Below are 23587 nucleotides of genomic sequence, written 5' to 3' on the forward strand. Positions count from 1 at the left end.
ATGCCTTAACCACTAAGCAATCTCTCCAGCCCTTTAATTTCTTAATATAGGCACTTAGAGCTATAGATTTCCCTCTCAGGAATGCCTTTATTGTGTCCCAAAGGTTTTTTATTTTATATTCTAATTCACATTTGATTCTCTAAATTTACTGATTTCCTTTTTGATTTCTTCAATGACCCATTCATCATTTAATAGTGTACTGTCTAGTCTCCATGAATTTCTGTGTGTCCGGAAGCTTTTCTTGTTGCTAAGCCTGTTTCTTCATCTGTGTTTGGAATCTTTGGTGGGCCATGGACACCTGTTTCAAAGGAAGACGAGTTATGTGTTCCAGATGAAGTGCTTACCTTCCAGGCTGTGTGTTTTGCAGGTACCATCTTAGGGACTTCTACCCTCTCTACATGCCAGGAGCAAGACTAGCATTCCCACTGACTACATTTCATTTGCCTGGGTTCTGGGTTAGGAACACACTGGCTATGTTGGGTGCCAGAGGCAGCTCAACCTTGATGGGAACCACCTCTCAACCCCATCTAATACATTGCCTCCCTAGAGTTTCCTCCCAGGCCAGCAGACTAAACACCAATGTACTGAAGCTCCTCTTAGATGTAACATTTGTTATTTTATTGGAAAAAGCTGGTATTAACATATTTATAATTTTATTCAACAGTTGAATAATTTATGAGACACCAAAGAAAAGAAGAATGCACCTATGAGTTACAGAACCCATGCGATCAGGCCTGTGTCACCACCTCACATGGACCCAGCGCCCCTGAGGGCTTTGTCCTCAGAGGATAGTGAAATCAGAAGAAAAAAACCCAAATCCCCAACAATGTCACAGGCCTGTCACCACCTCTCCAGGACCCAGCACCCCTGAGGGCTTTGTCCTCAGAAGATAGTGAGATCAGAAGAAAAAACCCAAATCCCCAACAATGTCACAATGACCACGTGGACACTATACATTCAAGAAGACCAGAGAATGGAAGTGGAGTAAGGATGAGAAAAGTTGGAGACTCCAGTTCTGGCCCTTTCACCATTTCTCCCACTGCCCCTCCCCCACCACATCTTTTCTCAACACACATTTTATTATTCAGTCCACTTTGGATGTGGTTACTTTCCAGGGATCCAAAGATACGTTTTTCTTCTGAGAAGATAATTTTCTATCTTTCCTTTCTGCTTTGGTACCCAAAGTTCAAAAGAGAAGTACACAACTAGGCGATGCATGTCAGAGCCCCTTTGAGGACCACGTAAGACCTGAACTTTGCGGATGAAGTGCTGAACCTATGATTTGACAGTAACATTAACCTCCCATGTGAGCTTCCTCTCCTAAAAGCTGAGCCACAAAGGAAGGTGGGTGTGCCAAAGACCCAGGCGAGTGTGTAAGGCCCTTAGACCTGGGTTTGGCTTCAGCATGATTTCTATACAATTAGCCACATTCTGGTACCTCCTTACAAGGGGGAAAAAGTCACCTAACCTTCTGATTGTTAGTTTTAACTAGATATGTACATATAATACTGTCCAGGTCACCTGGATTTTATAGTGATTATAAACAGACATTCTTCATTCATGTTGATTTTTAAAAATTTAATGGACCCATTTCTCTGTAAATATCATATGGCCGGAAGTGAGTATACATGCGGCTTGTGCTTTTACACACACAAGTATACCATAATCCACTGAGAAGAATCTCAGTTGGTTCTGGTTCCTGGGTGATGGTCTGTGTTGTAAAACTTAAATAAATGAAGTTGCCTTCGGCCAGGCCCACCTGCTTTTTGCTTCCCAAGTCAAAATGGCGAGGCCTGGGGTGTGCAATCCCAGGGTCAAGAGTAGCGTGGTGGAGTCTGGCCCTGAGGGAGCAGCAGGATTACTACAGACCACTTCTCTAGTCCTGTAGGCAGGATCTGATGTCTTCAGACAAAAATTCCTAAGATGGTGACCACATGCAATCTCCTCCTCCAGGAAGCATTGAGTGCATCAGAAAGGAGCTGTGGGTGATGATGCAGTGCAGGGTGAAGCAAGGAGTCCAAGGAGGAAAGCTCTGATGTCACTACACAGAATGGAGAGCCACTGTGCGCTTCTCTGTCTTCTCTCTCCTTGTCATCTTGTCACTGGCACACCTGCTCTTTTCTATATCACAAGATACAGAGGCGGTTCCCTTCCACAACCTGTCATTGGAATGTTGCTGTAATGTGAGCCATCAGGTGGTTGTGGGCTGGAAAGAACCCATGGGAAGACATGGGTTGGCCTGACCGGGTACCTGCCTCTGGCAGCCTGCTTCTCCGCTCACAGCCTGGTTACCTCATGCACACAAACGAGGTGACAGCTACCCACCTCTTACCAGGATCCAGCACAGAGCCTGGCACTCAGCAGGAAATTGGGATTCATGGAAATGAGAAGATGCCCACCTCTCTGATGTGAGGATCCCGTAGTCATGAGCAGGACCCTGAGTGGGTTGTGGAAAGATGCCCAGAAAACATGGAAAGATGACAGCAAAGCCACCACAAAGCCGGCTTCAGGGACCCCACTGCTGTCCCGGCGGGCTGAGCACCATGCTCAGTATACAGCAGGTGCTCACTACACATGGCAAGAAAGCGATAGCCATAGCCACTCAACCCTGCCTCTCAGGACCTGCCCTGGACTGGGAGCTGGGATACAGAAAGACCCCCACAAACACCCAAGTGAGAAGTTAGCACTGACCATGTTCAGCACAAACTCACTGTCCAAAACCAAAGGTGAGCAGGCATCTCTGAGCCAGGACAACACGGCTGGCTCCCTTCAAGATGTGCAAACCTTGCTGGTTTGTGTGAACTTCATTCTCTATCCCTGGAGCCCAGTGGGGACTGGCTCAGCCTTCCTTGAAGGGACACACTGCAGTAAAAATCCAACTCAGACACAGAACATCATTCCGATAGGGAATGACCACACTAGAGATAGGGAGGGATGAATGAACCCTGAACTGAGGCTCAGCAAACACACCATTCATTTTATCCTTTGTGGATGTGGATCCTTTCTTTTGTTCCAACAGATAAAACTTGCTTGGCAACCCATGTCCCCACGAACACCACCTCTTGGCTCATCTTTGCCTCCTGGGGTAGGGACAGCCTGCAAGGGGATACTTTGGCCAGCTAGTGCATGTCAGAGTTGACTTTGTCCTGGAAGATGTAGAGGTTGTTGGTGGCCGCGATGGCAATGATGTTCTCCGCAGGGTGCCAGGCTGTGTGCAGAATCTTCTTGGTGAAGTCCAGGCTGTCCACACTGATGTCATCGCGACGCCTTTTGCCACCCACGCATACACGCCGTGGCTTGAGAACGGCCCTTGGCTTGCTGCTTTCCCTCGAGGCCTCCAAAGTCACGTCCCGTTTGGTGTTGCGGTCAAACATGCGGAAGAAGTTGTTGTAAGCCCCTGTCATGATGACGCTGGAAAGAAGCAGAGGGGTTAGTGGGGGAGAACAGAGAGAAAGAAAGGGAACCCCACAGCTGTGGGCGGTTGCCTCCTAGAAAGGGAACTACATCTGACTATAGCACGCTCTGTTGGGATCTCTGTCCCCACTGACATTTCTGCTGCCAGCTCCCCTTCAAGGCCAGGAGCAGAAAGGCTTACAGTCCCAGAGCAGCAACAGGCGAAGTACTGGAAGATAACCATGGCTGAGCCAGTGCTACTGAATGCATTAGACCTGCTTTCCTTCATATCCTGGGGGAGCAATCCAGTGACTGAACACTGCATGCCACAACAACATGTGACAAAGTAAGCAACATCCAACACACAGAGACACCTTGAAACAGACCTTTAAGCTTGTCCCCCACTCCCTTACTACAATCGGAACTTGCCCCTGCCCCTCCCTCACTGGGATCTGAGTTTGCCCCTCCCCCTCCCTCACTGGGATCTGAGCTTTCTCCTCCCCCTCCCTCACTGGTATCTCTGCCTGCCCCTCCCCCCTCACTGGGATCTGAGCTTGCTCCCCCTCGCCCCCCCCCTGCAGGACAGAGACAATAGGAAATCTTGATACATGGAAAGATACAGAAGGAATGCCCAGGAAGCTGTGGGGTGAGGTAGAGAGGACTAGTTTCCTGGAGGAGTGACAGTGTAGTGAGCCAGCTGAGGTGTGCTCTGGAAAGTTCCAAGGAACATAGAGAGCCCAATGTGTTAGTATAAAGAGAGGGTTGGAACCTCAGGGCCAGGGGCTATTAGTTCCTAGGCAGGTAGGATGCAGGATGCTGAACCCCAGCGCTCCTCTGGCTCTATCAGCCAGGAGGGGCTTGGGGCTTCATGTGTTGGGCTCAGGTACTGAATGGCTATTTACGCCTCCTCGTGTCAGTGTGAGGGACTGTAGAGACCCTCATGGAAACCCTAACAGATGGAATGGTTACCTGTCATAGCAGGTCTCACCTGTTTTTCTAAAAGGACCTCAAGACCCACTTCACCTGTTTACTGGGGATCTTCTGGTGTGTTGTAGCTGCCTTTGGGGGGGAGGGAAGGAAGAGTCCTGCCCCCTGGGAATCGTCAGCCTTCCTGCTCAGAGACCTCGTGGGGCAGGGAAACCCTGAGACACCACCAGCAGCTCCAGAGACTTCCCTCCCTCTGACATAGTCGCTGCTGGCAGGGCAGCACTTTCTGTGCTCCTGGGCCAATTCAAGTCCCAGTTCCCCACATGACACAGGACCCATGGGTTCCCACCACAGGAGGCACCAAGAGGCCATCTGTCAGCCTTTGGGCTGGAAACTTGCAGGTTCTGAGGCATGGGAGAGTGGCTTTGGCATCATAGAGTCAGGCCTGTAGGGCCCAGTGGAGCATGTATGGAGAAAGAGGAGGGATTTCCTCTCTCCAGGCAAAAGAGGCCGTGGGATGTGGGGGCACAGTACGCAGAGAATGAGGACCCTCAGGTAAAGTGAGACCATTGCCGGGAGCCTTGCCTGTGCACACCCCCCCCCCCGTGCTAGGCCCCAGGCTGTGGCTCACATCCACTGGTGGGGCTAGAGAGACGCACACATTGATCCTGGCTGGCCCCCAAAGATGCCTGCGCTGTGAGCCAGAGAAGACCTGTGTGGGGACCCACCACCTCAGTGAGGATGAGGGGGGGGGACACCGCAGAGGGAGGGGCTGGCCCGGGCACATGGACATGTGTGGAGTATAATCATGTGCCAAATATTTTCTGCCTCCGACAGACAGAGGCACTGAGCGAAGCCCTCCTCCAGTGGCCTGAGGAGCAGGCACTTTTGCTGACACCGATGGACTGCATTATGTGATTATCCTAGAACAGAGGTTCAACATGGGTGTAAGGATTAGTGACAGGGACTTGAGTCCCAGAGTCCCACCTAGCAGGGGACTGTGACCCCACCTTGATTAGGCAGAACACATTTATCCAGACTGCATCTGTCTGGTTACTCATTGGCTGGTGCCAGCAGAGCAGAGTCCAGGGGTGAAGGGTAAGGCAATGTGCCCTGAGGCTGCTCACCTGTCACTCCCATTCCAGGAACACTCGAACTTGTCAAAGATGCAGTCGCTCTCATACAGGGAGCAGAGCTTACTACGCAGGTAGTCATGGACCTGGTTGGTGAGAAGATGAGGACAGAGGAGCTGAGTGATGGACACTGACACCTTCCAGGCCTTGAGGGATGCCTAGGATTTGCTTTTGCAGACATCTCACCAGGAACTCCAGCCCCAACCACAGGGTATCACCAAGTGTGACATGTGTTCAGGTGGCAGATTTGCAGCCAATCAATGGCTGCCCATGTTTCTGGGAGATAGTTTTCCACCTCCTCTTTCTGTGAACTCAGCTTATGGGAAGCAAGTCCCTGTTCCTCCTGTCCCTGTAAGGCAATCCAGAGTCCTCAGAGCCATCGCAAATGAAGTCTCCTCTGGAAAGCCCTGGACCTTCTTGGCACCAGACCCAACTAAATCCACCCCATGTCTCCTGGTTCACAGTCATTTTAGCAGCACATGAATCTTGATCCACGATGGACCATGGCAGAATGAAAAGAATGTTCCCAGAAGTGCCTCAGGATCCACCCCACATACTGGCTCAGGAAGCTGGGCTGAGGGTCTAGAAGTTTCATTTCATGTCACCACTGCATGAGCAATTTATGGATGCTCCCTGGGAGGGATGCACTTAATCGGCTCAGAGGTAAAACTGGGAGCTCTGGGAGAAGGAGGCCTCACCGCACCCTGAATTCAGGCCCAATTTGAAACTTGCTTCCATTTTTTACTTCCTCCTGGAATCTGAGGTCCTGGGTACTGATGGCAAGCCTGGTGTGGGGGCCTTCACTGTTACCTGGGAGGCTGGATTGAGCCACCTTTCTGTAGCTTCACCCACAACATATGAAAGCCTCCATGGCTGGGTAAGCTCCCTGTGAGGTTCCCAGGGAAGGAGAGTCCTTCGGGGGGAGGGGAGGGGGGAGAGGCATGTTGTGGTGTGATTCAGGTGTCCCCCGTAAACTTAGGTGTTCTGAATGCTAGATTCCCAGATGATGGAGATTTGGGAATTAATACCTCCTGGAGGCAGTGGATTGTTGGGGGCAGGCTTATGGGTACTATAGCCAGTTTCCCCTTGCCAGTATTCAGCACACTCTCTTGCTGATATTTTCTGTCTGATGCTGGCCAGGAGGTGATGACCACCCTCTGCTCATGCCATCGTTTTGATCTGCCATCGTGGAGCTTCCCCTCAAATCTGTAAACCAAAATAAACCTTTTTTCCCACAAGCTGCTCTTGGTCAGGTATTTTCTGGCAGCAATGCAAACCTGACTGCAACAGTAAAGTTGTTACTGAGAGTGGCATCATTGCTGCTAGATACCTGTGTGGCTTTTGGCCTTTTACAACTGCTTTGCAAGAGGAATGTGGAAGGATTTGAAACCTTGGCCTAAGAGATACCTTGCAGAGCTGTAAGTACAGCTTGATGACTATTCTGGTCAGAGTTGAAAGACCTGAATGCAGTAAGAACTAAGGACTGTAAGGTTTGGCTTATGAAGATGAGAAAGAGCTTTGCCTGCACTGGGCTAGCAGCTTGTGTGAGAGGCTTGCTGTTATGCTCATGTCCTAAGAACTTGGGCAGGATTGCTTTGTGTAGAAATGGACTGGTGTGAGCCAAGGGATATGGCACAGAAATGAAATCTTTGGGCTTAAACTGCTGCCTGTTCAGCTGCAATTATATGAGAGATTACAACCTTTGAGATTGGGGAAACATGACACACGTAGACTCTTTTGAAGAGGTCTGAGTGCTCAAGGAGCATCCTGTTCTTCAAAATCTGCTTTGTTCTCCCCTGGATTAACAAATTGACACCCTACCTGGTATGGAGTATAAGAAATGCAGGAAAGAGAGGGTCATAGAGTTTGCAACATGGTTCTTGTGTTTTGGAAATGGCCATGGGCAGTGTGAAGCAGATTTGCTGGATGCCTGCATGGAGAACCAATGGAGCTGTGAGGATGAACCGTGGATTGCAGTGCAGACCCAGTGGAGATGCCAGAACCACGAGATGGCTGCTAAGGAAAGAAGCAAGCCCCAATGAAGTTTTCCAGGACCGTGAGTAGCCTAGCTGGAGGGGCATAATTGGAACTCCAGAGACTTGTTGCCAGTTAGAATTATTGGATTTAGAGCTGGGCGTGGTGGCGCACGCCTTTAATCCCAGCACTCAGGAGGCAGAGGTAGGAGGATTGCCATGAGTTCAAGGCCACCCTGAGATGACGGAATTAATTCCAGGTCAGTCTCGACCAGAGTGAGACCCTACCTCGAAACCCCCCCCCAAAAAAAAAAAAGAATTATTGAACTTGGAGATTTGTCACTGATTAGAGTTGTTGGACTTGGTACTACAGAGTTTGATATTTGTTTGGCCTTAATGTTTTAAATCTTGTATTTATTGAATATTTCTTTGCTATGCCTAGTGCCATTTTTTTAAAGATTTTTATTTATTAGAGAGAGAGAATGGGCATGCCAGGGCCTTCAAACTGCTGCAAACAAACTACAGACACTTGTGCCACCTTTGTGCATCTGGCTTTACATGGGTCCTGGGAAACTGAACCTGGGTCCCTTCTCTCCAGTTCTCCCCCACCCCATACACCAGTGTTATATTTTGCAGTGTGAATGTTTATTCTGTGCCATTACAAGTTTTTTGAGGTTGTCTTGATATTATGGCTCAGTTAAAAGATCTCAAACTATGGGGATGATTGAACATCATTGGGATTGATAACAAATATGGGATCCTTTAAGGTTGAACTTAATGTATTTTATATCATGTATGGTTGTCAGTTTATGGGGGCCAGGGGCAGAATGTGGTTGTTTGATTCAGGTGTCCCCCATAAACTTAGGTGTTCTGAATGCTAGGTTCCCAGCTGATGGAGATTTGAGAATTAATGCCTGCTGGAGGCAGTGTATTGTTGGGGGCGGACTTATGGGTGTTATAGCCAGCGTCCCCTTGCCAGTGTTTAGCACACTCTCCTGTTACTGTTGTCCATCTGATGTTGGCCAGGGGGTGATGTCCACGCTCTGCTCACGCCATCATTTTCCCTGTCATCATGGAGCTTCCCCTTGAGTCTGTACGCCAAAATAAACCCCCTTTTTCCCCCACAAGCTGCTCGTGGTCAGGTGATTTCTACCAGCAATGCAAACCTGACTGCAACAGGTATTATAGCCAGTTCCCCAGTATTTGGCATACTCTTTTGCTGAAATTGTCTGTCTGATCTTGGCTAGGAGGTAATGTCCACCCTCTGCTCATGCCATCATTTTCCCTGCCATCATGGAGCTTCCCCTCAAGTCTGTTACCCAAAATAAACCTTTCTCCCACAAGTTGCTCTTAGTCAGTTCTTGGTTGGGTATTTTTTTTTTTTTGCAGCAATGTGAACCTGGCTGCAACAGGGCATCTCATGCCCCACACAGGGTTCCAGACATTTAGGCCATGGCACCCACCTGGTAAGTCTCTATAGGTCTTGCCTCCATGTTCAGGTCCCACACCTTGACTGTAAGGTAATCACGCGTGAGCATGTAGCGGCCACTGTGGCTGAACTTCACATCAGACACTGAGGAAATAATCTCTGAGAAGAAGGAGCGGTTGCTTGGGTCCTCAGGCTCTTCAAAGACTGCAGAGAGAATCAGAGGCAAACACTGGCTGTCCCTACCCACAGTCAGGACAACACACAATTGCTTCAACCTGGGTTCAGTTGTCGGTACCATTTATTTGATAGAGACATTTATTCATTCATTAAACCTCTCCCCAAACACCTGCCAAGGCCGAACAGACCATCTGAGAAGAAAAGCCAGGTTCTGGAAGGGCTCATTTGTGGGAACAGTAGTTATTTATTGATTGATAAAAAGGTTAGGGTAATACACTATCCCCATTTTACAGCCTGATTATCAAGGCAAACAGCTAAATGAGCATGCGGTCTCAGAGCTGGAAGAAAGCGGTGGGTTTGCATGCACAGAGTGATGTGTTCTGTGTGCCCTCTCCTACCCACTACATAGTGCGGAACACCAGGCTGTGAAGTGTCTCGCCATTCTCAAGTGTGCTGGGAACCATCCTCTCCTGCCTGTGGCTCAGGCACAAACTGGCCTGATGCGTAAGGCCAGGATCTGTCTCTGCTCAGGTGTAGTGGGCAATCTTGGCCAGTCAGTCCTGACAGTAGCTGGTAGCAGAGCAGGCAGTAGCCCCTGGACTTCATGAGAAGGGAGGGTGGGGCTATCAGCCATGCACCAGCTAAACACTTCAGACCTGTGCAGCTGTCCTCAAGGAAACTGGTGAGTGGTGGCCCTGCCCTCTGACCTGCTCAAATCAGAGCTGGCCATAGACCCTCCCCCACCATCCTGCTGAAAGCACAGTGCTGGCCATGGCACCCCCACTGTCTATCCTGCCCAAAGCACAGAGCTGCTAGGGTGCTAGGGATCCAGGAGAGTCCTTCGACCCCAAACCCTAGGTTTGTTTTTAATTTCAATCGAGGAATTGAATACAAAAGACTGAGAGGATCATCATTAAATTTCTGTATTTATTGAGGGAAACACAGAGCTGAGGAAAGGCACCCATGTGGTTAGAGATTCCATGTGGAGTGCCTGAAAAATCATGGAAAGAAAAGAGAGAAAAAGTTTAAGGAGATCCTGCCTTGTGGGGAGCTGAAGGCGATAAAGAACCCACGTGGAGAGAAAGGCCGAGCCCACCCAGGCCCAGCCGAGAGAAAAACTGACCCATACCTAGAAGGTTCCAAATGGCCAGAGAGCCTGCCCTCCCCTTGTAAAGGTATTTATAACATTGCAGTGGTGGGCTGTCTTCCAGCTCAGGTGAACCAGAGGGACAGCTGGTTGGTCAGGGCTAGGGGCTGTCTCAGGAAGAGGTCAGCCCTGACACCAAGTTCCAGGGGCTGAACTTGACCAACCAGTGTCTAAACCCTATGGAAGACCTCCCTCCCAGGAGACCTGGTTGTTTGTGGAACAACAGGTGTAGGGAACTAGGCAAGACATAAGAAGTCAGATCATCTTTGATTTTCAGCAAGTATAAACTTTTTTTGTCTTTTTTACCTTCAGGGTTCCAGTCACCCCCAACTGCACCCCCTGCTCAATCTCCCCCACTCTGTCCTGCTCAAACAGAGCTAAAAACCACAGCCCCCCATCCTCTGTTCTGCTCAAAACAGAGTTGGCCAGAGTGCCCCCCACCTCTGCCCTACTTAAAGCACAGAGCTGGTCACATTCCCCACCCCCACCCTGTCCTCTGTCCTGCTCCAAGCACCGAGCTAGCCACAGTCGCCCCACCCCCAGCTGAGGAGGTGAATCTAAGTCAGGGAGGAAGGCAGGGGAGGAGGCACCTACTCCTCTCCTTCCCATACAGGAATCTTCTGTTACAGCACACATGGCACCCCTATCTCCAGTTCCCCTGGAGAAGGGAGGAAGTTGCTACTTGGATAGCATCCCTGGAAATTACAGCAGGATGGAACAGGTCCCCTTTCAACAGACAGCTTGTAATCTCCGGTCTTCGGGAACTCTCGTCCCCAGCCTCTCCCTGGGCTCAGGAAGCCAGGAGGCTTTGAGCCAGTACCTCTGCCCTTGACTTCCCACATTAGTGCTCAAAGGCAGGTGTCTTCACAACAAGAGGTACGTCTTGAACTGACAGTAGACATGCCTTGTGGGAAGGCAGATCTGCCCTGGCACAAGAATGTCACAAACAGCAGTACACTCTCTTCCTCCCTCCCAGGCCTGGCTCCCCCTCTCTTGTTCCCTGTTCAGCCAAGCAAAGGTGAGATAGAGGCTGGGTGACAGAGACGAGCCATGTCCTTGAGCAGTGGGGATTCAGGTGGCCCAGTGCCATGAGGGGTGTGAGTTCACAGAAACTACCTCAGCCTGACACATGGGGCCTGTGGCTGTCCCTCTCCTGTGGCATAGAGCCTTGATGACAATTGTTTGTCATCTATATATGTATTTGTAAGTCTCTGCATGAGGTCAAGGAAAGACCTAATATCCGTGTTCCCTCTGACATGTTTGAATCCTCCCTTCATGCACTGAGCGTCTGAAGGAGAGCTGTTTGCAGAGTGGGGTTGAGAAGACAGCCCAGCTGTCAGGAAACTGTAACAGGTCCCGGTCTCAGCAGGAAGCTGGGTGTCCCCACGGCCCATACCCCAGCTCCTGCCAGATCCGCAGACCCAGCCAGCTCTTCATCCTTAGGGGCCACAACAGGGAGTTAAGCCATACAAACACAACTCCAGGCCACCTCTAGCCCTGACTTTAGAAGTGGCTTTTATAAGTGGGTACTCACTGACCACCAAGGTTAGCCCAAGTTCCCAGCATTCTGTACAGGGGTGAGTGGGGCCTTGGAGGCAGAGGAATCAAGAGGAGCAGAGGGCCATTGGGGTTTCCGTGGGCTGTTGTTTTTGGCAATGTGTCGCTTCTCTGCTGACATCATATGAGTGCATACATGTGACCAGTGCCAGGCTAGCCCTTCCTTGGCTCCTCAAAGTCCAGGCTAGAGTCTCAGCTCTTCTAACCCAAGGCTAACCCCATCTTGAGCTCCTCTGATGCCAGAACAGCCCTCCCTCACCACCTCTGAGCCCAAGCTGGCCCTCCTCAGGCTCTTTTGAGTCCAGGCTAGTCTAGTCCCTCCTGCAGCAGGAATGGGGTTCTAGGTCTCAGAGTGCACCTGAATACCAGTATCTCATTGGTCCATATAATGCTGCTGTGGAGACAGGGAATCCCTTCAAAGTGGCGGACACAATCATTGTTCACTCATTAAGAACTTGACAGCAGCACACAACTGACCCCCATCAGACAAAGCAAAATCTGCCCCTGCAGTGGCCCCTTGAGACCCGGCATGCTCTTGTTCCCTTGGCTGTACACCACACAGCCCTCACATCCTCTCCATTCACAACGTCCCTCAAAGCACAGCCTGCCAGTGGGTGTTACCCAGAGGCACTCTAGGCCTCATGCCCCAGGCTCTCTCTCTGTCTTCAGAGACTCCTCTTCCCGCCATGATGAAGCCCACTGTGCTGAGGAGCTTCAGATGGGGGATCACTGTGCAGGGCCCATATGGCCTGGTGCTGCCAGGGGAGGCAGGAAGGGTGGGGCAGAGGAAGAGATGAGGACAGCGGCAGTCGGTGGCACATGTGGGAGGTGAGGAAGAGCTGGGATCCGAGGGCGCGGTGGGCCTTGAGGCTGGAAAGGATGAGGAACAGGCTCCCTGGAGTGTTGGGGGGAAGGGGCGAATCCTGCACACATCCTGGCTCCAGGCTCCCAACCTCCACAGCTGTACTCAAACACTCGTGTGCTTTAAGCCACAGAGAAGATCCTGCCCAGACCTTGGGGCACTTTCCACAGTAACAGGCCAACACGATGTCCTCTCCTGCAAGGTGCTCCCACAGCTCCATGCCGGGAGGCTCTGGGGACCACACAGGGTGTGAATAATGAATGGCTCAGCCAGAGTGAGCAGTGGGTATCATCTTGCCCAGTACCTGACTGTGTGCCAGGCCAGGGTTCTGTGAAGCTGCAACCCCATCCCGGCTCTTTCTAAGCCACCCCTGTGCTCCAGACTCAGCTCTTCCTTCCCACATACTGCTGTCAAAAGCAGAAATAACAATTTTTGAGGACTCACGAATGGTTGTTTCCATGGCTACCCTGTCACTATGTCTGACAAAGAATTGGGTTTCTAGTGCTTCTGAGAGGGACAGAGCCATGGACTGGAGAACCGGGTAGCTGGTGTGCGCCACCCCCAACGTGGCCTGCTGTAGACAGGTCCAGGGAGCTGCTATGCTCTGACCGTTGCTTTCTTCATCATTCTGGTGACAGAAACACTCACTAAGATCCAAGGTGCCTGTCACTCAGTGAGCAGAAAATCCCAGTGTCATCCAGTTAGGAGAATGCTGCGGACAGGCCTCAGGGGTGTTGCTAGCAGCTGCTTCCCCAGTGTGAGCAGTAGACAGATAAACCATACAAGTACAAGCAGTGTGGTATGTGGCTGCTTACGACAGCCAGCCCTCCTGCCAGCTGGGGATCGGCTGCTTAATTTCCCACAAGAACTAAGACTAGAGTGTGGATGAAGTACACAGGGACAGAGGTAGCAATGCCAGCCACTCATCCTAAGTGGCTGCTAGGTGGGGTTACAGATGGAACAGTGGCCTTTTGGCAGCATCAGAGAGAAAGTCTGGGGCCTTGGTGACAGAGTACTAGCCTAAAATGCTCCAGGCTTTGGGATCCAGAGAGATTCAATACAGGCTAGTTTGAAATATAGGCTAGAAAACAAGTTAAATACAGAACTAACTCCAATAGAAAACCCGTATAAGTCAAATAAGCAGTTGAGGCTGAAGACACGTCCCGGTGGGTACGGGCCTGCTGCGCAAACATAAGGACCTGTGTCCAACTCCCCAGCGCCCACGTAACAGCTGAGCGGGGCTGTGGATGCTTGTGGTCCCAGCACTAGGGAGGCAGGCAGGGAATCCCCATGGCTCACTGGCTAGCTGGGTCAGCGAGCTCCAGGCTCAGTAAGAGACTGTCTCAAAATAGAGGGTGGAGAGAAACTGAGGAAGACACCTGATGGAAATCCCTGGCCTCCACATGCATGAGCTCATATGTGGGCGTAATTGCACACACATATGCACCCATACACATACATCCACATCACACATCCCCCAAGATAAATACAGGACTGAAAGGATTGCTTAGTGGTTAAGGTGCTTGCCTGTGAAGCCTAAGGGCCCATGTTCAACTTCCCAGATCCCACATAAGCCAGACACACAAGGTGACATATGTGCAAGGCTGGGCATGTGCACAAGGTGGTGCACATGTCTGGAGTTTGGTTGCAGTGGCTGGAGACCCTGGTGTGCCAACTCCCTCTCTCTCTTGCTTGCTCTCTCTCTTATAAAGGCATTTACCACCATGTCCAGCAAATAAATAAACAAATAAATAATAAACTGGTTTAAAAGTTTCCTCAAAAGGGCACCTGGCAGATATACACGTGAGCTTTACCAGGTGTACCATGCTAGTTTTGAGAAAAAGGCTCAGAAAGCCACCCAACTTGAAGGAGGAGAATAGACTGAGCTTAATAGCAGAGCCAAGAGCACAAGAAGAGACAATGACAGATCAATACCACCTGGTCACATATATGTAAAACCCTTTTAAACCCAGAGCTAACCGCTAGTCACCCTGACCCCATCTACACATGGATGGAAGGCATGGGGACAGGTCGCAAAACCTGACGTGGTCATATCTCCCAGGTGAGTCACCGGGCAGCCAGACAACAAGCCCTGGGAATACCTTTGAAGAGACCTGGCCTCCATCACCTGGCCCCATCTGAAGTAGCATCAGAGGCTCCTTGGGAGCCCTAGGGAACGTGGGGGAGGTGGAGTCTGGAAATGTTCCGGGCAGTCTAGTGTGGGAAAGCAAGCCGCTCTCCAGCTCGTGGGCTGACTCCCGTGAGGCTCCTGGTCACCAGGCATGTGACAACCACATGCTGGGTTAATGCAGCCCCCCCCCCACCTTAGATCTTGATGTCACAGGCTGTGCAGTCTCTGCTGCCTTCTCCACTCAAAAATGTCATCTGAGTAGTGCAGGACAGGCTCTGCCCTCCTGCCATCGCCCCTTTGAGGCTCCGACCTGTTCTAAGAATACACAGGCAAATGCAGACTGCCACCAGCCACTGTTCCACAGCCCTCCCCCCGGGGCGCATGGCCTCCTCGCCAGCGCTTTCTCTGCTCCCACTTTAGCAGTAGTCATTGCTGTCTTTCATTCTCCCTCTGAATCTTTGAGCACAGTCATTAAAAACCTCAACCAAGGGCTGGAGAGACGGCTTAGTGGTTAAGCGCTCGCCTGTGAAACCTACGGACCCCAGTTCGAGGCTCGGTTCCCCAGGTCCCACGTTAGCCAGATGCACAAGGGGGTGCATGCGTCTGGGAGTTCGTTTGCAGTGGCTGGAAGCCCTGGAGTGCCCATTCTCTCTCTCTCCCTCTATCTGTCTTTCTCTCTGTGTCTGTCACTCTCAAATAAATAAATAAATAATGAACAAAAAATATTTAAAAAAAAACAAAACACCTCAACCAACATCTGGAGTGGCCGAACAGGATTCCATTACCTGGGCTTCATGGTCTCTGGTTCATCGTCTGCTCTATGGACACACATGCAGGCGTGGCTCAGGCTGTGTCACAAGATGCAGTGTCCTCTCAAGGGTTCAGATGGGACAGGGCCTAGGCTCTCCTCTCTTCCTTATATTTTTGTTCACACTCTGACAAAGAGCTGCATGGGGGTGCAGCTCAGGGGCATCAGTGGCCTAGGCCAGCAGGCTGTGGGCACAGGTGTTTGGGCAATGCCCTAGGAGGGCAGAATGATGACTCTAGCTGTGTCCATGACATAATGCATGGAACCTGTCGATGTCATGTTTCGTCACAAAGGAGATTAAGATCAAAGATGGAATGGAAGCTGCTCATTAGCTGCCCTTGTGATAGGACATCACCCTGGAGTACCATGGTGGGCCCAGTGTGACAGCATGGTTTCTTTTACAAATTATATTCTGCATGTATATCTAAGTTATTGTGCTTGCATATATATATGCATGACATGTTCATTTGTATGTGGGTACAGATGGGGATGCAGGTGCATGGGCATGCATAGGTGCCTGCATGTGGACAGCAGAAGTCGACACTAGCTATTTTCCTCAGCGGCTCTTGATCTCATTTTCTGAGATAGGTTCTCACACTGAACCTAGAACTCACTGGTTCAAGTGGACTAGTGAGCCAGTGGCCTGTAGGACTCCTCCCGTCTCTAGCTGCCCAGCACTGGCATTACAGGAGTATGTTCCTGTTGAGTGGGCTTATGGGTATTGTAGCCAGTTTCCCCATGCCAGTGTTTGGCCCACTCTCCTGTTGTTATTGTCCACCTATTGTTGGCCAGGAGGTGATGTCTACCCTCTGCTCATGTCTTCCTTTTCCTGTGTCGTCATGGAGCTTCCCCTTGAGTCTGTAGCCAAAATAAACCTTTCTTTTCCCACAAGCTGTTCTTGGTCATGTGTTTTCTGTCAGCAAAGTGAACCTGACTCCAATAGTTACCATGCCTGACTTTTATCTGGGTTCTTGGGATTCAAACTCAGGTCTTCATGCTTGTGAGGCAAGCACTTTACCTGCTGAGCCATCTTCCCAGCCCCACAAGGGTCTTTATGAGTGACAGAGGGAGTGAGTGTAGAGAACGGCTGCCATTACTGGCCTTAGGATGGAGGGAGGAGCTGGAAGTCATCTGTGGCTCAAACGACATCTGCCTCCACTTTGACTAAGCCTAGCTGTATGGAAACATGCCACCTGTCCGGCGCCACCCATGAAGCACAGACTGATAAACGATACTCCTCAAAGTAGAAGGGGTGCCACCCTATAAATTTATTGGCATGAAGTGTGACTATAATAGCACATGGGTACATTAAAATCATTTCAGGAAAACAGGCCTGAGAACTTATCAAACACAACAGACTAAAGAAGTAAAACAAACTTACCTGGACCCCATAGGGAACACATCACATCACATCACATCACATCACATCACACACACACACACACACACACACACACACACACACACACTGTGGTGGTGACAAGATGACAGCCCCACCAACTTGTCATCTGGCCACCCAGTGTATGCACTAATAGGACACATACTAAACACATGCATGCATGCTCATACACACACACACACACACACACACATACACACACACAAACACACACACTTACTGTGTGATCTGAGACTTGATATTAGTCAAGATTTGAATTAAGAACCAGTGCTTGCCTCAGCCAGCTATCAAGGGCAATTGAGACTACTGCCAACAAGACAAATGTAACCTGTGTATTTACTTTTATACAATAAATTCTAACATTGTGGAAAGACGTGAACGTCTCTGTTTATGCTTTGGGCCTAATGCTTCCACGACAGAACCACAGACCCTGTGGGAGGTACAGTCCCCACTTCCACTGCATAGCAGCACCTGGATGCCAGGGGAGGAGCTGGACCCCTTCAAATGATCTGGAGTTTAAGCCCAAGTACAAAGCCCCATCCTCCTTGACCTCCTTCCTAGGCCTTGCCTGGTTGTCATCGGAAAGGACAGCTCCTCACTTCAGCCAGCCCTGCCTTCAGTTGCTTGAGGGACGCTGCAGTGGCCTGTGGACATGCCTACAGTTTGGGCCCATCACTGGAGCCTCAGTTTCCTCTTTTGTAGAGTAGGTCACTAGGAGCTCTGTGACAACTACCTGAAACAGGCAGAGAGCAGTGGGGGCTGGGTTCTGCTCGATGTCCAGAAATGAGGGCTGAGGTGGTTGTCACTGTTTTATTTTTGTGTTTTGAAAAGCTGGGTCTCACTCTAGCCCAGGCTGATCTGGAACTCACTCGGTAGCCTGGGCTGGCCTTCAACTCATGGTGATTCTCCTACCTCAGCCTCCAGAGTGCCGTGACTAAAGATGTGTACCACCATGGCCCAGGTATCATTGCTATGTTATCTGTTCCCTTGGGCTCCCGTGCTCGTGGATACCTGCTGGTGGGTGCTACACGCCTTGCCTCCAAGGAGCTTGGGCTGCTGGCTGGGGGCAGCAGCCCTGGACAATAGACATGGTATGGCCATTTCTGTGACCCAACACTGAGGCAAAGAAAGCCTTCCCATGGCACTGAAGTTGGTCATCTTTGCTTCCATGCTTCCTGACCCTGTCCCAGCACTTGAGTCCTGGCTGGGCAGTGATCCCGCCAGAGGTGTGTCCACCAACCAGGCCCCAACATATCCAGCACCTGCCCATCCACCTGTTCTCCACAGGGACCTAGAGGGGACACTTACGCTTGGAGTGCTTGTCACATAGGGCAGCTGCCCGCATGTCACAGAGTCTCAGGGAACCCTTGCTGCTGCTGTAGACAAAGAGGTTGCAATGGTGGGGGTGGAACTCGGATGCTGTGATCACCTCTGTGAGGTCCTCCATGTTGGCTGGCTTGATGTCCACAATGTCTGCAGTGGCAGGGTCAAGGATGGACGGTGAGGATGCTCTCATTCTCCACCTGTCACATGGCCCACACACCTCTCCCAGGGAAACCCAACTGAGTGGCTTCTACGGTCTCAAGACACCCAGGCAAACACCCTGCCCTGAATCTCTCAGGTTGCAGATCCTCTGTGGAGAATCACTGGCTTGCCAGCCGACCTTCCCCATGCCCACAAAGTTGCCAGTTCTCACTGGTGTGCCACTAGCCGCCTAGCCTGGCATCAACCATGGACCTGTAGTCTAGCCCAATCATTAAGCTCGAGGTTCAGCAAGACGAATTGTCTCAGAGAGTAAGGCTCGGAAGGACTGAGGAGGACACCTGACTTTCTTTCACCTTTGGGCTCCCCGTGGCTACCCGCATACCAAACACATGCTATAAAAAGAAAGAGACACAGAAAAGCTCCGATAAATACAAGAATCCTCAACTTTACAGAAGGGAAGTCAACCTTGTCATCAGAGGGCAGATCAGACTCTCCAGGCTCAGCATCACCTGCTTCCCAGATGCTCAGTGTGAACCAAAAACTGAAAAAAAGTCAACAATAAAGAGGGCATGGTGGCACATGCCTTTAATCCCAGCATTTGGGAGGCTGAATTAGAAGGATGCCAGCCTGGGCTACAGTGAGACCTTACCTTATAAAACTAAAACAACAACAAAAAAGAAAAAAAAAAGAGGGAAATTCAAGCCAAGAGTCACACCTAGTTGTTTTTCCAGGATGCTGTGGGTTCTTGGTATGAAAAGATATAGAGACTAACTGATGGATTAATATTAAAGGGTACATAAGGAAATAGCCATGATTCCAGGGATGCTAATAACACCTCTGTCAGCCCATCCCAGGGGCCCCTCTTTCACAGGCAATGCTCTGCTCACTCAAGTGGGTTGAAGTTCCTGCTGAACCTCCTGAAGTGACTCTGGATGAGGGTATGTAGGAATCTCATGCATTAAGCAGTGGCTCTGCTCAGTGCTTGGCATCTAAGGGGACATTTTACTGTCCCTGTGGCTAGTCTTACTGCTCCTCCCACTTCATGGGAATGTCAGAGTTTTGAGAAGCAAAAGGGGCTCAGTTAATTCCCAGGCCTGTGGAAGACACATCAACTGGTAGAGGGTGATGAGTGGGAAAGCAAGAGGGCACACTAGATGACTGAGTCCCCAGGGCCTGTTCCACCCACAGCCCAGCACAGAAGCTCCTACAGCCTATGCACCCCTTGGGAATCCTGTTTTGCCTTATCAAACAAAGAACTCTGGGGACAGCGACTGTTCTGTCAGCCATGTGAAGCACAGGCTTGGCTTCCACATCAAACAAAACACTGTCAAGGGGCTGGAGAGATGGCTTAGCGGTTAAGCACTTGCCTGTGAAGCCAGCCTAAGGACCTCAGTTCAAGGTTTAATTCCCCAGGACCCACGTTAGTCAGATACACAAGGGGGTATATGCGTCTGGATTTTGTTTGCAATGACTGAAGACCCTGGCATGCCCATTCCCTCTCTCTCTCTCTGCCACTTTCCCTGATGTTCTCAAATAAATAAATAACAGCAACAACACCAACACTGTCAAGGCTAGGGGATGGGCCATCTCTAGGTAGGGGATCTACGGCCAGTTGGAAGTCCTGTCCCTGAGCAGCCCAGGGCCCCAAGCCATGCCCAGCACCTTCATGGTAGCAGAGTCCTGTGGTCAGGTATATGGTCACAGGGCTCTTTGTAGATGCCATTAGTATGGAAAAGGATTAACTATTAAGAGAGGTTATCGCCACCAAACTTCACTCCGATGCATTCTGAAATAGGGACCTGGAAGAGAAGCCTGGCAAGGGGGAAGCTGTGGGCTGAGCACACAGCGAGGCAACTTACAACTCAGATCTGTGAACACAGGGACCGTGTGTGGGCTTTGAGATGCCTGCTCTTGTTCACCTACTGGAGGGAGCGCCAGGTCAGAAGTTGGGGGCCCTAGGCTGAAAGTCAGGTCTTACATCACTGGAGGGTGCTATGCAACATGGGAAACTCATGGCTATCCCACCTGCCTCAGATTCCCCACCTGCAAAATGGGGGTCATGACTGGGGCCTTTCCTTTCAATGACCAACCCCCAGGGGCATTTCCCCACTTCCTTACCAGCTACACAGAACCCAGTTGTCATGGCTCACTGGGAATGCATGGCTAACAGCAGTGGAGTCGCTTCCCTGACATAGCTGGACACTTAACTACCACTCTTCCTATTGAATGCTCTTCCAGAGGTCTCCATGGCTTCCTGGCAGAGAAGAATGACTGTCCCTACGAGCAAATTTGGCAGACATGGAGCCATTCCATTCAGAACAAGGAACAGACCCACAGAACCTGAACGTGATCTTATTTGCAGTCTAATTGTGCATTAAGGATCTTGAGGTGAGCACACGCAGGCCTGCCCGGGTGGGCTTTGAGTTCAACACAAGTGATACACACTGGGGAGACACTGACAGTGGGACTTTGACACACCGAGGCACAGATGGAGTAACACAGTGACAAAAGCTGTGATCAGGAGAGATGAGGACGGATGGCCAGGTGCAGCCTTGGTGGGCAGATGGGCGTCACCTTTTGCCCCGCCCCTCACGAGCCCCTTCCTCAGGCTATGTGCAGGTGAGGGTGTCACACCACTGCACAGCCACATTGTGTCTCACCCCCGACTGACCTCTGTGGTCCTGTCTGCCAAGAACACAGGAAATGTGAGCCACTGAGCCTCCAAGGTCATCGGGATATAGGGATTTTTTTATAGATCAGCCTTCACCTTCCATGGCCAAGGGCACTGCTTGAAGCCCTGGGGCTGGTGACTTGGAGGACAGCCTGCTTTTCCTGTGGCTGACTTTCACAGTCTGGGCACACCGAGCTGTCTCTGCTGAGCTCAGCATTCTCGTGCAGGTAGCACGGGACTGCTGGCCACTCTGCCTCTGCAGGGGCATTTCTGCTGAGCGTCTGTCGCCTCCAGCCCGTGAAGCAGAGAAGCGTCATTGGTTAATTCCAGCAGGCGCTCAGGGTGCAGCGGGCATGGAGAGCAAGTGCTAATACCAGCCCGGCACACGGGGTTGTGAGGAGACACCGCGACCAGCTAAGCTGCGCGATGTAGCAAACAACAGTCCGACCCTGCGGAATAGAGCGCCACACCCCGATCCACTGAGAGAGGCCGGGGTGATCAGCGGCACACCAGATCCACATGGCAGAGGGAGCTGGGATCCTGTATTCTGAGCATCAAATCAGTGTTCCTTCCCATGCGCTAGGATAGGCTCAGCTGTGACCTTGGGCTTGGCACCACGGCACTTCCAAGGCTGGGCCTGTGGAACGACTTGTCCCTCAGCAAGGTGGAGATTCAGGGAGAGAGAAGGCTCCTCCTCAGACTACTGCTAGCAAAGGGAGGTTCATCCCAGCCGTGGTCATGGTAACCAAGCAGGGCTGCACTGAGGCAGAGGAGGCCTTGCCAGAGTGGGCATGTGGGTGTGGAGTGGAGATGCTGGGTGTGGAGAGCCCCAAGGTCTCCCTCACACAAAGATGGTCTTTAAAAATTGCTTTTCTCCCCTCAATCTTCTCCCAACATGGCCTGGCTACAAGGGTGAGCTGTGTGCATTCGACCACAGTGTGTCATCCTACAGGGGGTCCCTAGCAGCCACTTATGAGCGACAGACATCTAGTTATCAGGGTGAAGAAGAATCACCAGTCCCGTGTGTTAGCATCTCAAGGCCAAGGTGTGGGCAGGGCAGCAGCCTTCTGAGGTCTGGTCCGAGGACCTGAAGGGGGCTTGCTGCTCTGAGTTCCGCATCCAGCCCCTCTGCTGGCACATCCTTGGTGCCTGTGCCTTCAATGCCTCTTCATAAGGACACCAATCGGATCGGACTAGGCCCACCTCCAAGGCCTGATGTTAACCTACGAGCTCCTTAAACACCCTCTTCCCAGATTGTCTAATCCTGAGGTCTTGGGTTGGGAACAGGGGCATAACCAGTGTTAGCTGCCCTTCCTTCCCCTGTGCAGAACATCTCACTGACGACAATGGCCTATTCTTCTTGGGAAGACACCAGAGTTCTGGGTCACAGGACGAAGGCTGCTCTGTGTGACTGCACATGGCTGCACCAGCCCTGCTCTGGTATATGACCCACTTCTTTTTTATTTGTTTGTCTGGTTTTTTATTTGTTTGTTTGTTTTTGTTTTTCTGAGGTACTGTCTCATTCTAGCCTAGGATGACCTGCAATTCACTATGTAGTCTCAGGCTGACCTTGAACTCATAGCGATCCTCTTCCTCCCAAGTGTTGGGATTAAAGGCCTGACAAGATGATCCCTCTTGTTTTGAGACAGACTCTGTAACTGGCGTGGAGCTCACTGGTTAGGCTTAGCTAGCGGGCAGACAGCTTCCAAGCTCCACCTGTCTCTGCCTCTGCAGTGCTAGAGCTGTTGGCCCAGCTTATCACCCCTGGCATGTTATGTGGATGCTGGGGATCAAGCTCCAGTGTTACTGTAAAAGGCAAGCAGTTTTCCCACGGAGCCAGCTTCCTGGGTCCACGGCTTGGGGTGTTAAGCCCTGGCTGTCTTGCTAGATCTAGCCTGCAAGGGGACATGAGAGGGGCTACAAGCTAGCAGCTGTGATGATGATGATGCCAGGTCTTGGTTGTGCATCAGGCACTAATTCAGAGACCTCACAGGGGCAACACAGCCCCCATGGCAGCCCTGGCCCATAAACAGGGTTCTCCTGCCACAGAGGCACCATGACTTGAAGCCAGGATTGGAACCCACATCCAGGACTCCTTCTTCTAAAGATATGTTTCGGTGAAGTCATGGCCACAGTTATGGTGAGACCCATGCTGTGAGGAGAGACTGCAGGCTCTGGGGGCTCCCAAAGGTGGGGCTCAGGAGCTCATTTGATTCACGACCCTTCTTACTGTTCAACTATGAATCCCAGAAGGGCAGTTTAGGGGGGACCTCCTCATGCTAAAGGAGCCCTTGTGCAACAATGAAAGACTCCTTTTCTATGCAGATTTGAAAATCAACATTCTTCTCTGGTCCTGCACCCTCTTACCACCTATTTTTGTGCAGTAGACAACCTACACTTGAAAGTTCAGGTAGACACCACTCATTTCCCCAGCACCTCATCAAATGCACAGAGCACAGTCCCAGTCAATGCTTTGAACAAATGAAGGATGAATG

The 23587-nt window shown here is 50.9% G+C and overlaps 1 protein-coding gene across 3 annotated transcripts in view; it reads right to left on the reverse strand.

The window, feature by feature from the left end:
* Positions 1-596: 596 nt before the first annotated feature.
* The window catches only part of Ppp2r2c (protein phosphatase 2 regulatory subunit Bgamma), a 112702-nt gene continuing 89711 nt past the window's right edge, over positions 597-23587 (reverse strand). For 2 of the 3 annotated variants that reach the window (XM_045134509.1, XM_045134511.1), the window contains exons 6-9: positions 18245-18412; positions 8890-9059; positions 5448-5539; positions 597-3411 (exon numbers count right to left, since the gene is read on the reverse strand). In XM_045134509.1, coding sequence (XP_044990444.1) covers positions 3120-3411; positions 5448-5539; positions 8890-9059; positions 18245-18412 — 722 coding nt within the window. In that variant the 3' untranslated portion in view covers positions 597-3119. The remainder of the gene's footprint in view (positions 3412-5447; positions 5540-8889; positions 9060-18244; positions 18413-23587) is intronic. The other variant, XM_045134510.1, reaches the window with a different exon arrangement.

Source organism: Jaculus jaculus, chromosome 14 (assembly GCF_020740685.1).
Source record: "Jaculus jaculus isolate mJacJac1 chromosome 14, mJacJac1.mat.Y.cur, whole genome shotgun sequence".
Lineage (NCBI taxonomy): Eukaryota > Metazoa > Chordata > Mammalia > Rodentia > Dipodidae > Jaculus > Jaculus jaculus.